Source organism: Filicampus tigris, chromosome 2 (assembly GCF_054856515.1).
Source record: "Filicampus tigris isolate MCC_2025a chromosome 2, RoL_Ftig_1.0, whole genome shotgun sequence".
Taxonomy (NCBI): Eukaryota; Metazoa; Chordata; class Actinopteri; order Syngnathiformes; family Syngnathidae; genus Filicampus; species Filicampus tigris.
The window spans coordinates 35,112,087-35,127,141 of NC_141218.1; the positions used below are offsets into that span (position 1 = coordinate 35,112,087).

General features: G+C 42.6%; 1 protein-coding gene across 3 annotated transcripts in view; it reads right to left on the reverse strand.

The window, feature by feature from the left end:
- Positions 1–907: 907 nt before the first annotated feature.
- Positions 908–15,055, reverse strand: part of ppp2r2ba (protein phosphatase 2, regulatory subunit B, beta a) — a 63,461-nt gene continuing 49,313 nt past the window's right edge. For all 3 annotated transcript variants that reach the window (XM_086023882.1, XM_086023880.1, XM_086023881.1), the window contains exons 4-10: positions 14,867–14,979; positions 11,965–12,142; positions 11,681–11,845; positions 7,627–7,796; positions 4,278–4,369; positions 4,073–4,196; positions 908–2,730 (exon numbers count right to left, since the gene is read on the reverse strand). In XM_086023882.1, coding sequence (XP_085880008.1) covers positions 2,575–2,730; positions 4,073–4,196; positions 4,278–4,369; positions 7,627–7,796; positions 11,681–11,845; positions 11,965–12,142; positions 14,867–14,979 — 998 coding nt within the window. In that variant the 3' untranslated portion in view covers positions 908–2,574. The remainder of the gene's footprint in view (positions 2,731–4,072; positions 4,197–4,277; positions 4,370–7,626; positions 7,797–11,680; positions 11,846–11,964; positions 12,143–14,866; positions 14,980–15,055) is intronic.

Genomic DNA, 15,055 nt, shown 5'->3' on the forward strand with positions numbered 1-15,055 from the left:
TACAGAGACTGAAGTGGTAATGAGTAGACGTGCAAATTTATTTGGATGAGGAATGGCCCCAGTTTTTCGACCTACAACATGCCGTCCAATTTGGAACGTAACAAACGGAGTGTTCCAATGCGGCCACACTCGGCTGTGGAGTCAGTCAGTTTCCTCGCTGGAACTTTTTGTTGAAGATTGACGCTTGTTCAATGAGGTCTTACCTCACTCTCACGCCGCTTCACTCACGGCGAAGCTGGCGGCTGCAAGCGGTGTCGGACAACGCACGCGACTGCTTGGGAGGCAACCCCGTGACATGAAGACGCAGGCTGGGCGGACCGTAAGGGGCTAATGTTATTGTGCTAACGCCTTTTGTTTTAACGGCCTGAAGCTAGTTGTTGCTATTAGCCGTGCCGTTAGCCTACTGTTAGCCGCACATTTTTAGTACTGATGTCATTTTTACATGCAAACCTATTATATAAGTGCCAATGTTACCTCATCCAAGTGTCCCTTTAAGGGTACCAGTTAATTGTTGTATGAAAATAGTACTATGCCTCTTTTTTGGCCAATAAATGTCCTTAAAACTTGTGTTAATACTGTGCAATTTATTAGTGAAGTATATAATATGTTATATATTATTAAAATTCCGCATAACTATATCTCACCACCCCAAAAAGGGACACCATTTTTGTTTTTACACGTAAAGAAAATTAAGTTCAGTAAATATGTTTAGTCATATTGTGTATATCAGAAGAATGGTAAAATATACATACTGTATATAATCATCATTATTACACTCTATTGGCACTATTCTAAAGGATTCTGATAACTATAATCATCATTATTATTGATGTATTAATAATTTCGTCCACATGGGGGCGCCCCGACTCCAAATGCTGCTTGATCGAAACAGAAACACACATTTGGTTTGAACTTGCACGTTTATTACTTTTTTTAATCAAAGGAAAGTCCAGTAAGCATAAAGACTGCATGGTCATTCTTATTGTTACATTCTGAGCTATAAAAGTTTCACAAATCAAAGTCGTACTGTTGAAAGGAAGCATATGTACAGTATTAATTCCCTGATTTCACAGAGTTTTGCTTAGACCTTTTTATTTAGTGCTCACCTCAGTGGATGCTGGCTCTTAACACAAAACGTCCGACAGGTGCTAAAATCCAACCTGCAACGTGAGACCACACTCCACCAACGAGCATGGACAGACAATCAGAGAAAAACATGATTTAAGAAAGCAAGAGTGCTTCAGATGGTCTGTTAAAAGTTCAATTATCAAAATTTCATCAATTTTCCTCCATCATATGCAACCGTTCAGAATTGTAATTTGTCTCTTAAAGAGGACATACAGTGTAATGGAAAATGTACGTTTGAATTTGTGTTTGGTGGTGTGTGCGTGCACCACATCCACACATTATAGTGTATGAGCTGCTGCCTCTACAAGTTGAAGCCCAAAGCGCTCCCCCATTACCTCATACACAATCTGGACTCTGCTTCACCAAGAAGAAGCAAGCAGCCAGGCACATACACTCTCCCTGAAGCCTTATTAGAGGCAAAACTCAGGCTCCTAAAAACAGCCTGAATTTCCGCAAGACAAAAAACAGGGTATGAGTGTGTGCTATAATTCTTGATTCTTACGGCATTTTGACGAAAGCAGACTAGTTATTTGGTCACGTGGGAACGGTTTTAATTTATGAAAACAAAAAAGCATATTTGTCTCCCTTGAGAGGAAATTCCAAACTTATTTTTCTTTGTACATTTGACCCTTTCATTTCAAGCAGGGATATGAGGTGGCTTTCCCATGTCACTTGTAAACTGACCTCACATTGCCGAGAGGTTTGTTGGTGTACTCATTCTTGTTGCCTCAGGCATTGCTTCATCTTAAAACAATTTTTTGTTCATAAGAGAGAGACGGGAGAGAAAACTAAACCACAAAGTCAAAACATTTACGCTCCCGCATCACCCCCCACATCCTCACACTGTCTACATTGAACCAAAACATACCAAAAGAAGGCACCACAGCAGCTAAACACACTCATTGACCGGTATTAAATAAAAATGATTAAAAACAGCCTCATTCACATCACAGACTAAAGTAGAAAGACTGACCACAGGCAGAAAACAGTCTCTTTTCCTGCCCTTTGAATTTGCTGCAGCAAGTTGTGCCGTCCCTACTGATGCCTCACTTGCACCGCAGCAGATTGATAGAGAGGGGGCGCTCTTGCTACATGACAACGAGTCACCATCACACGTTCTCTGTATTTTGTTCATTGTACTCCCCCCCTCTTTTGTCTCCAGGGTCTTGCTACATCTTGTTGCTCATGCAGCTGCAATCTTGTTGCGCAGGGTTCCCTTCTGTCCGACGGCGCATGGCTGAATAAATTAAATGATTGGAAACCCTTGTCATGTCCCCAAATATTACAGAACTGTACGTCCACTTCCAGGAAAACGCTGCACGTTCTCAGTGCAAATCAGGTTAGCAGCGACAAGCGCCAGGGAGGTGCTGGATGTACATCAGGACTCCATACTGCTTTCTCCGTTTAGATCAACACACCCCGAAGCACCGCACGTCCCTGCACGCTTTAGTTGACCTTGTCTTGGAAGATGTAAAGGTTATTCGTCGCCGCTACGGCAATGATGTTCTCGTGCGGGTGCCACGTCGTGTGAAGGATCTTCTTGCTGAAGTCCAAGCTGTCCACGCTGATCTCATCCTTTCTGCGTTTGCCGCCCACGCACACCTGCAGAACAGCACCGCCGATCAGGAGGAGGAGGCTTACAGCAGCCACATTGTCACCACTTGAACAATATGATTGTGTTCAACACCGAGCGGTATCAAAAGTCCACTTTTACACCAATAATAATGCTTTTTTTTATGTCAGAACAGTACAGTGAACCCCCAACTAATGTTATGCATGGGCTATGTTCCAGACACACTGCAAAATGTGAAAATACGTGATCTAGAGAGACCAAAAAAAAAAGATACCTATATAGCAGTAATGCCCAAGATATATTATTTTCCCTAGCCGGTAGTTATGTTGTAAAGCAGTGGTTCTAAAAGTGAGTGAGATGTGGTCTAGTGGTACGTGAAAGAATCACAGAATTAAGATGAAATGAAATTGACAACATTTAAGACATACAAAGTGCTATACATTCAAACATATTACAATGAAGCTTGTACCTATGTATACAGCCTGTTTAAACTTTTTTTTTTCAGCGGAAGCCAACCCAAACATATTATTTTCAAGAATATGTTGTATGCAGGCCCACTAGTTGATTAATATTGCATTTGTGGAGTTAAGGAGCAAAATCCACTCGTTTTAAGCCATCTCAGGGCGCGGCCATTTTGTCACTTCTGTCGACTGAAAATGGCATCACAGATGCTCAGGGCTCAGATAACAACCAATCATGGCTCAGCTTCAGAAAACATGGCTGAGCTTCAGAAAACAGGTGAGCTGTGATTGGTCGTAAGCTGAGCCCTGAGCAACTGTTATGTAATTTTCAGTCGACAGAAGTAACAAAATGGCCGCCACAAGAGATGGCTAAAACAGGTGTTTTTCACATTTCCCACAAACACAATATTAATCAGAATGCCTTGTTTCAACTAGTGGGCCTGCATACAATATATTCTTGAAAAAAATTATGTTTGGGTTGACTTCCTCTTTGAATCCAGTACTCTACATTTTCTTACTCAAACACAGTTCAGTTATATTTACCTAAGTATCGTATAATACACTTGCATTGAATTTTTAAGAACGCTTATTTTTAAACATTGAAGTAAGATTTTTATTCCATGTTTATGTGGAATAATGTTTCATGACATCATTAAGCACCGTATTTTACGGACCGGGTTATTATATCAATGAATGGGTCTATTCTTTCTTTAAAAAAAAAATCATACATAAGACGTATAATTGTACCGGATGTTTATTTGACATCTTTAGCGCTATTATGCTACAATTACATCGCGTTGGAATTAGGGATTGTTGAACAGAGTGAGACTTTGGAGGTTCCGCTGTATCTGTATTGTTTTGAAGGAAGTGGGTTATCCACACTTGAGTCGGTGTGAGGTGTTGCTTGTACCTTGCGAGGCTTGAGAATGGCTCTAGGCTTGCTGTTCTCTCTGGATGCTTCCAGCGTGACGTCCCGTTTGGTGTTTCGGTCAAACATTCGGAAGAAGTTGTTATAGGAGCCGGTCATTATGACACTTAGTAGGGAGGAGCGAGAGAAGAGTGTTAGTGGGTTTTACACTCAGATGGCAGATGAATGTATGGATGAAGCGAATCACCTGTCTGATCCATTCCAGACACACTCAAACTTGTCAAAGATGCAGTCGTTCTCATAGAGGGAGCAAAGTTTGCCCCGTAGGTAGTCGTGAACCTGGAAAACAAACACAAAAGTAGTTATGTTAGAAATATCAAAGCACACTACCATGTCACTCGAGATACATATTTACATGTTAAGGTTCAGAAATGAATGAGAATTTATTCTGAGAAATATCAAGTTCAACAGTAAAGTATTAGTTCATGTATTTAAGTTAAAGATGTAAAAAAATATATATTTTCATTAATGTTTGCAGAATTATTATTCACACATTTTGATATTCTCCTTTGTGTCGTGCAAGTATCTTAGATGATATGTTAAATCTGCTGTTCTCATTTCTCATTCGCTTGCATCATCTAAATTCTGCTAGCTCCCGATTGGTTAGTTGTGGTCAGGTGATAGTTGTGTGTCAGGAAGAATAATTAAGAGAAATGAAAGAGGCAGAAAAGGTCAATATACTGAATATAGAATATACTGTAGGCCTATGAGTATTGTTGTATGCTCTGTTTGTATGTGTTGTTGCACTGAGTGTGTTCAAGATGTTTGTTTGAAGGTTTGCAACAATGCTATGCTAGTTTACATTAGCCTGTTGATGGTGTTTTACATTGTATGCTAGCATTACAGTTATTTCTGAATGTTGTAAGTTGTCCATGTGGAGTACAATTGAGGGAGCACAAAGAATGAGAAGAGTGGGAATTAGAGGAAGAGGAGGACAAGAAGGTGAAGGAGGAAGGAGAGTAAGAAATAAAATGACTGATGACATCGGAGCTACATTAGTGGACCCTGTAATCAACCATAGAATGACTGCCAACCCCCTTCTCTTTCTCTCAGTGAAATTCAAGGGTTTTTGGGGTGTGTGTGTGTGCGTATGTTTTGACACGCATGGAAAAACACTGTTTTGTGTTTGTTTGGAGTGAGTTTACAGTAAGTAAAGTAAAGTCCTTGAAAAAAAATTCTTGAAATTTGGATTCCTGTGTGTTTCCCCAACTCTGTGAAAAGTATGACCTCAAAGTAACATAGCCTACCTTGTGCACAGAGAAAGCAAAAGCTGTGCACAGAGAAAGCAAAAGCCAAATGTGTTTGCCATTCTTCCCATCAGTGTGTAGTTGGTGCTTTGTGTGCTTACTAATATGTTGTCTTGTGTTAATTGTTTGATACAAAAATATTTTTTTTACAAGAGTTGTTGCTTTTGCAAGAGAACAGCGATGTTTCCTCACTTTGGTGAAAGGTTTTCTTATTTGTGTGGAGAGTTGTCCAAAAATAGACAATAGTTACCAAAAATGTGCTTAAAGGGAAGTCACCCCAAACATATTTTTATCAAGAATATGTTCTATGCAGTCACACTGGTTGAAACAAGGCATTCTGATTAATATTGCATTTGTGGAATAAGACTTAATCCACCCATTTTTAGCCATCTCAGGGGCGGCCATTTTGTCACTTCTGTCGACTGAAAATGACATCACAACTGCTCAGGGCTCAGGTCACGACCAATCACGGCTGACCTGTTTTCTAAAGCTGAGCCATGATTGGTTGTTATCTGAGCACTGAGCATCTGTGATGCCATTTTCAATCGACAGAAGTGATAAAATGGCCGCCCACTGAGATGGCTAAAAGCAGGTGTTTTTTTCTTTTCCCACAAATACAATACTAATCTGAATGCCTTGTTTCAACTAGTGGGCCTGCATGTTTGGGTAGATTTAGACTTTAAGGGTTTCCACTGGCGGCAAGGTGGACGACTGGTTAGCACGTCCGCCTCACAGTTCAGAGGTCGTGGGTTCGATCCCGGCCCCGGCCTCCCTGTGTGGAGTTTGCATGTTCACATCAATCAATCAATCAATCACATTTTATTTATATAGCACTTTTCATACATAAAAATGCAACTCAAAGTGCTTTAAAACATTCAAAGCAAAACATAGAATTATCTTCAATCAAAAGAAAAGATAAATTATTTAAAAGTTGTTGAAAGCCAAACTAAAAAGGTGTGTCTTGAGCTTCCTCTTAAAAATATCAACAGTCTCTGCAGACCTGACATCCTCTGGCAGGCTATTCCAAAGGTGAGGACCAAAATGGCTGAATGCAGCCTCGCCATGCATTTTGGTCCTCACCCTTGGAATAAATAAAAGGCCGGCGCCAGAGGACCTCAGGATCCGCGAGGGCTGGTATGATAAAAGCAAGTTCTCCCCGTGCCTGCGTGGGTTTTCTCCGGGAACTCCGGTTTCCTCCCACATTCCAAAAACATGCATGGTAAGTTGATTGGACACTCCAAATTGCCCCTAGGTGTGATTGTGAGTGCGGATGTTTGTCTCTGTGTGCCCTGCGATTGGCTGGCAACCAATTCAGGGTGTCCCCCGCCTACTGCCCGAAGACAGCTGGGATAGGCTCCAGCACGCCCCGCGACCCTTGTGAGGATAAGCGGTACAGATAATGGATGGATGGATGGAGGGTTTCCACTGTTCTTTTAAGGTGTTTTCAAGTCATTGAAAATGTTTCATTTTTCAAAGAGTCCTTCAAAAGCTTGTACGTTGCCAACTAGAATTCAATTTAGAAGCTTGTGAATATTAATGTGTCAGTCTTGAAAAGCCAAAGTGACCAGTAGACCTGTACACTGAAAAAAATGATGGTTGAAATTACTCAATTTTATTTTCCTTAGTGATGACAAAATAAAATAATCTGTATCCAGATACATTTTAAAGTAGTGTATAGTCTGCTTGAAAAAAAAAATCAATGTAGATTAGAATTATATTATTTTGTGCAACCACTTTTATGCACAGCATTTTTTTCAATGTACGTGTTTATATTACAAAGTAAGCTGTATATTGTGCCTGGCTTGTGTTTTTGCATTCATGTCAATTGAATTATGTCTACACTTTTCCACAGAGCTGCCTGCCAAGAGGACAAGCAAATCCCCATAAAATGCAAGTCCACACGCTGGACTCCGGCTAATCCCTGCAGACCGGGTCACGAGGGCGATACGGGCAGCAGGTGGGGAGGGAATTGCACCGAGAAATCCCTTGAGTCCTTCGCACGCCTTATCAATCATGATCTGCCCTCAGATAGCTTCCCCCTGATCAGGCAGTGCGGATGTGACCCATGCGACCGGCTACAGTGGGAGGTTTTGCCCTTTAGGTTGAAACAGTATGATCGCTATCTGTCTTCTCACAGGACGGGGGCTCAATAAACACTCCCGGCTTGATCGCTAAATATGGTGTGCGCAGCGTGACAGTGAAACAGGATTATGCTGAGCGATTAGTCCCAAATCAATATGTGGTGATTGCATTTCACTGCAACGTCGGCCAGGTTGTGCGTCTGCATACCTGGTACGTCTCAAGCGGCTTGTTCTCCATTTGCAGGTCCCACACCTTAACAGTGAGGTAGTCCCTCGTCATCAAGTGGCGGCCGTTGTGGCTGAACTTCACGTCAGAAATGGATGAGATGATTTCGGAGAAAAAGGAACGAGTGGCGGGATCCTCCGGCTCCTCAAAGTCTACACAAGACAAAAAAAAAAAGCACAAATATTTTCAACAAAGAGCATATTTGACATTGCATCATGCTGCGATTTCACTGCGGAGGCGTCAGCCACTAGCAATCAGAGTACAACAATGCCGGAATATTCTGCAGCAGCTGCATCCCCTCAGAGGATTATTTGTGTGTGTGTGTGCTTCGGGAGACAGCCATGGGTCAGCATGATGGGTAAATATTGGTTATGATTCATATTGATTCTGGCAGCTGCTGATCTGCACGCGGGGGATGAGAGCCAGACATTCCACCGTGAGCTGTCAACTTATTGTTGTTCTCCGCTCTTCCTCCTCCTCCTTTGCACTCCCACCATTCCTCACCTCTCTCCTCTCCCTCCATTATTGCCCACCTCCCATCTCCCTTTATACCCGGTACTGTGATGTGCCAGTGGGAAGTCTAATGAGGGATGCGGAGTAAGAGATAGAAAAATGAGAGGTTGAAGGGGGGGGGGGGGGTTTGAAGGGGATAAAAATAAGAAAAAACAAATCAATGTCTAAGTGTTGGGCCACTGGAGCCCCGCTGGATTTACGTGTGTGTCAGTGATGCATGTTTATATGCGGGTGTGTGGGTGTGTGTGTGTCCTTGGCTTCCCTTCTGCCCCGCGCCCCCCTCTAGGGGCACATAATAAGCTTCCAGGGGAGTTGGCAGGGAGGGGGCTGGTCGAGCTCTTTCTTTCTGTCCTGGGGCTCGCTATCTTTGGCATTCTCCTCTCTCTGTTCATCCTGCTCTCATCCGTCCATTCATCTCATTGCTCACACTGATTCATTTCACCACAGTGATTTATAGCCGTGCGTATGTGGACGCGAGCGCACTACGATTAATATGCTTTTTTTTTTTTTTTTATTTGTGATACTTGGAATATGATGGCGTGGAAACACAGCATGTATTCATGAGGCTATATATGCATTTTTATCGTACGGTCAATATTACCAGTCCTGACTCGAGGCTAACACCCACCTGCAGTGCATGTGTGTGTGCTCTTTGTGCCTCACAGTTATGCCATGATCTTCACAATTCCGACATTTCCTATTGAACAAATAGTACAGCCCAACAGGCCGCGTTAGTTAACACGCGCTCCAGCGAACACGTCAATCCATTGGAGGAAATGATGGACATTATTGGACAACAAGGTGTGTCCACGAAGGCCTAATGTGATTGCCCTCCAGCTATCGATTCTCCCGCTTAAAATGTCAATGTATTCATTATTCATTCAATGTAAGTGCTTGCATGTTTGGTTAAGCCTCAGAGGCTTGGCCATTCATTGTCTAAGACACACACTGGGATTTATTGATGGGTTATCAGTGGTAGCATATTGAACAGAGGAAAGGCTGCATGTCACAGTCGCACAAAGCCAAGCTGAAAAAATGGACTGTCACTTAGCGAGTGTGTGCAACCGCAAGTGTGCTTTTCTCCATCAATCTCCGGCTTTCAATTTAGCATTTCACAATTACTAGCAACAATGTAACACTACGCACACAATGATGTCTTATATTTAGAATGCTTACTGTGCTTGGAGTTTGTCTTTGTTCCAATGTCTCAAGTTGTTAATTGTCTTACTCATTTCACTCAGCACTTGCTGCGTCTTAGCCAATGAGCTCGTACCCTAGTGTGCACTCATGCTCCACACACCCGTTTTTCGTCTTCTAATTAGTTTGTATATTGCTCTCCATCTCCTTCCTAATTCACTACATGTTGTCAGGTTTGTGTATATTCCTGCACTGTTTCTTCCTTTTTTTCATTCTTGCATTCTTCCTGTTGGGTATTTTTGTTATTGGGCTGGTGTCTTTGAGTTATTCTCTGATCAAAGAAAACAAAATCTTTGAGTACTGAGATTGTGGGTGCAAGGCGGTCTACAACTGCCCACGAGACGTGCGCGGCCGACTACGTCATCCGCAAGGGGAGATTTTGCAGTTTAGCTGCCATTGTCATGCAAGGACGCCAGCGAGTCTATTTCTGTTCCCGCAGTGTCAAGCACGACATACCCGAACATACTATGCTCCGAACACCCTGATTTTAATGCAAATTATGGATGGCTCTACAAACGTCTCCTTTCCATCCCACAATGTCGCAAAACGGTGCAAACACCCCATTAAGGTTAATTCTACCTGTGCAAAGTCTAGCGAAATACCAAATGAGAGAAAACTACACCCATGTGCACAGTAGACTTGTGCTGGGAACAAAAATAGGGCCCTGACAGGTGTATGGAAAAAATTATCATCGCACAAAATACCAAACTAAATATCTGACAATAGAAATGAATCCATACCGTACTAAGCATTACTGTATTTAATACACCTTTAATTTAAAATAATACAGGGTGTCATAAGTTTATGAAAATCACAACCATGTACTTTTGAGGTTATGAACGGCAGGCAATGAGGTAGTTTGCGTGGCAGCGTAAGAATATAAAAGCACACTCAGCAGCTGTACTGTACTGTTACTGTACTTACCCTTGTTCATTGATTGTTTTACATGTATGGCCAAGGAGTGTTTTTCATGACAATATTTATTATAATTACGCCTTTACTACCATGTTAGCATAGTTTAGTACGATTACATACAAATTTGGTTTACATTTCCATCATAGGAACAGAATGGCGTAGTAAACCGATGCATGTGTATGTGTGTCCTTACTATTGTTTGAAATTGAATAAAGGCTGATGGTGTTCTAGTTAGGGCTGGGCGATATGACTGAAAAGTATATCACGATACAAGTGTTTCATATTGGTCGATATCAATATATATATAGTTTTTTTTCTGTTGTTAAACTATTGAAAATAATGACCTGAAGAAAAATACATTTAGGTTATTTTATTTTAACATAATACTTAACCTTTAATAAGAGGTCAATGTAACTATGAAAGAGTGAAATAAACTGGTCGATATAAAGATTAAATAAACTCCATTTTAAAGATAATGTGCTTAGAAGGGCTGTCACAATCTAAGTATTTCATATCAGTCTATATTGATAATTATTGATTTTGTTTTAAACCTTTTCTTTAAATAACAGTTAACTGTTTTTTGTACATTGTTATGTTGTGTAATGTGCAGTTTGTCCTCCATCAGTGCATTGTAAATGCGTATTTGCATTAGGTCTACCTCAAAGCAGTTGTTGACACATATATTTCATTCAATGTTCATCCAATGTAAGTGAACGAATACTCTTGCAGTGCATACATCATCGTTGACCAACCGTCTTAGGACTACTTTATCTTTTTAGCGGACTCATTATTGCCATAGTCCATTCATATTTTACTTGCTTGATTTTACCTTGAGTGCGATGCCGGTGTCGGATAAGGCTAACTACTGCTAGCATGTCAAAGACAAGAACTCCTCTATTTGTACACCATGGCTCCATCCACGGGTTTTTAATAGGGCTATCATGCATAATATAATTCAATTGTAAGAGTTGTACTGAGTCGAGTGGTCATTTATTTGAGCAAAGTTACGGCGCTCGCTCGCTGGACGCGAGCACAGCGCACGGCCGCCGGCCCCGCGAGCGTAGCGCACGGCCGCCGGGCCCACGAGCATGCTCCGTTGAGTTAACAGCTTCTTCTTGTTGGTTTAAATGCTTCTTCCTCATTGGTTTAAAAGCTGCTGTTTCTTTGGTTTAAACGCTTCTTCTTCATGTTTGGAGGCGGAAGCGCGCTGCTACATCAAGAACCATGCTGCGATCGGGTTTGTTTTTTTTTTTTTCTTTTTTTCTATCAAACGTTTTATTGAAGGCATTTTCTATTGGTATCGATCACGTGTCAATCGCGATACATATCGGTATCGAATTATCGGCCCATCCTTTGTTCTAGTATGACATTTCAAAGCATTTTACCCATAATTCTCTCTGCTGGTACTTACATTTGCAGTGCTTGTCGCAGAGTGCAGCTTGCCTCATGTCACAAAGTCTTATTGAACCCTTGCTGCTGCTGTATGCAAAAGTGTGACACTGCTGGGGATGAAACTCTGCTGAGGTGATCACTTCGGTCAGCTCCTCCATATTGGCCGGTTTTATGTCCACGATGTCTGAAAAACGAGATCTAAGGAAGAACCGCAGCTGCCAAGTGTGAGTTTTTGTGTCAAGCATGAATTTACGGTGCCGCACGGAAGCTCGGGATTCTAAACTTTGTAAGCAAAGAGGATACTGAAGCTGCGGTCAGTGATCTCCAGATTCCACAGGTTCACTCGGAGGTCATCGGTGGAAATGAAGGTCTGGAGGTCAGAGTTCACGGAGATGGAGTTGATGTGGTAGGTGTGGGCGTTGCTGAACACTCGCCTGGCTGTGGCTTCAACCATCAGATCCATCGGTTGCAGCACCGGAACCTGGCAAGATGGAGCGAAAAACGCAATATAAATGTTCTGAAGGCTCACATGTGCCCAGTATCACTGATATGATACTGATACTGCATGTTCTTTGAAGCTGGCTTTGCTGGAGGTCTGTTTATCTGTTAGTTTTTTATTGCAGATGGCGACACATGTGCAAGTGGGACCACACGCTGTGCGTATGTGTGTGTGCCTGAAACACGACCTTGTGATTGCAGGGATTCATATGACATTTACTCCTCCACATTTATGTCTTAATGAAGCGCTCGGGGTTGTTTGATGAGCTGCCTCAATCAGACTGTGAACATCTCTGCCGCTCACACACACACACACAAAAGCTAAAATCGTCTCCTCTGTTTTCTGTGTGCATGTGGTAGAGGAAGTAAAGGGTGAAACGTAAAGAGAGAGATACCCGAAGGGTGTCAAGAAGTCCTGCTGAGGAATGATAACCGAACTGTCCAGAATTAGCTGGAATGCTCTTGCAAACACACACACACATCCACACACACACTGACATGCTTATAAACAGTTGCTGCTTCAAAGGTCCCCAAGTCCTTGTCTGAACGCAGCTCCCCATTGGCCGGATAAAACCCAGACAAAGAAGAAGGGTAGGGGAGAACAAATCGCCTGTTTCGTCCCTCTTTTTCTCTTGTCCGACGCTGGCACTGACCGCGCCAGCTCATGCGGAGGGTTGCTTTTATCTCCACGGGCATCACTTCATTTCCATGTCCTTTCACTGGCTGTCCAGAGAGATGTAGAGCACATGAACCTGCACAGACCTCCAACATTGACACTCAGACTGCTCAGCTGGCTCGCAGCCCTTCTCGATAAAGTTCCTCCTTCTAGGAGACTACGAGCAATATTTTACAGTTTTCTCAGCCATGCAGAACACAGCACCACATCAATTATCTGTCTACTCATATTTGCCACAAATATAGAATGAAATTTCAGCAACACTCCACCCCCATCCCCTGCGCACACGCAAACAGGATTTCCACAGTCCCGGCCTGTCCGCTACGTCTCTATGATCCCCTGGCTCGTCAGACAAAGAGGTACAGACACGCTGAACACAGCACTAATCTACTGTGACACACACACAGACACACACTGTCCTACGTGAGTTCCTTGTCATCATGAAGAAGGCAGGGGGGATGATAACAAGAACGGCGGGTGAGAAGATGATCCCTTCATGGTCTTCCTTAATGCACATATCGATCACTCATTTCTTGATTTTGGCTGTCTGTATTTTCGGATCAGGTCAGATTAGATCAAATCAAACAAAGCAAAAATTGCAGCAGCACCTCATGATTGAAATCAGTGTGCGCAATCAATGTGTTCCTTGTTAGTTGTAAAATATTGGGACTCTTTTGGCAAGAGGAACAAAGGCAAGATCCTTCCATTTTCCATAGCGTCTCATTGCGCACGGGTGGACCCTACCTCAGGGTACACACTGGACTGCTGGCCTGCCACTCACAGGGCACATATTGACAATGACCACTCACACTCACATTCGAGTACGGTGTAAAGTGTTCACAGGGAGGAAGTCAAGAGTACACACGGATAACTCACGTAAGCATAGGGAGAACATGCAAACGGCACACAGGGCAGAGATTCAAACCCAAACTCTCAAAACTGCAGGGCAAATGTGCTAACCACTAGGGCGTCATGATGCCACAAGGGCCAGATCATCGACTAAAATGCAATAACATTGGCAATGATGCCTGCCTTTTTGGAACCATATGCTATGATCAACTTACCAAAGTAAACGTTGACATTTTGGCTTCAAAGAAAATCAACCCAAAGATATTTTTTTTCAAGAATATGTTCCCAGCAGGTCCACTAGTTGAAACACGGCATTCTGATTAATTTTGCGTTTGTGGAATATAAGTTAAGCATAATGCACTTGTTTTTAGCCATCTGTGGGGGCGGCCATTTTGTCTTTGTCGAATGAAAATGACATCATGGCTGACCTAATTTTTCATTTTTTTTTTCATTTTTGTCAACAGAAGTGACAAAATGGCGGCCCCCAGAGATGGCTAAAAACCAGTGGATTAACTCTTATTCCACAAATGCAATATTTATGAGAATGCCTTGTTTCAACTAGTGGGTTTGCATAGAACATGTTCTTGAAAAAAATATGTTTGGGTTGATTTCCCCTTTATTGTTTCTCATTCTATTTAGCAGAGCTGGGCATTCTGCCTATGTGACGGACCGGTCCGTCTATCCGGCAATGACGGACGCCCATTTTGTAGGCGATAAACGAAAGACGGGAACCTAAAAAAATAGTCGGACTAAGCATCGTCGAAAGCCCCTTTTTTCCGTCTATGTAATCGTCTACCGTCTATTTTCGCGGTGAGGCTTCAATGGACGCAGTGAGGCATCCGTTTTCCCGTTCGCTGCAGTGGACACTTTTTGACAGCTTCCGTGTCCCAAAAGGAGTATTTAGTCCGGCCGCGGGTGCTATTGGAAGTTGGTCGAAGTTGCTAGACAGAAACGCAAAAGGAAGCCCATTGAAAATGATAGGCGATTACTATTTGTTGCGGCCGGACAAGGGGATAATCCGACGGCAGAACGGTACCCCAGCTGCAGACGGAAGGTGACCGGGAAATTCTACTAAAACGCACAGCTCTGATATTTAGGAACTCTTTTGTTTCAATATTGTAGCTGTAGTAGAAATGTTGACTAAAAGCAAGTGAGTTTTCATAGCTTCCTGTGCACGCTTACTCGTAGTGATGTGATGGTGGACGGGTCTCTGATGCGTCCGTCGTCATCCTTTAGGTTGTAGCCCTCTGGCCGTTTGTCTCGCTCGCTGATCTTCCACAGCTTCACCGTTTTATCTGAGGAAAGAAAAAAAAAATCACTTCAAATCACAAGGTCTCACTATACAGTCAATCTTGTATCCAAGACAGATGT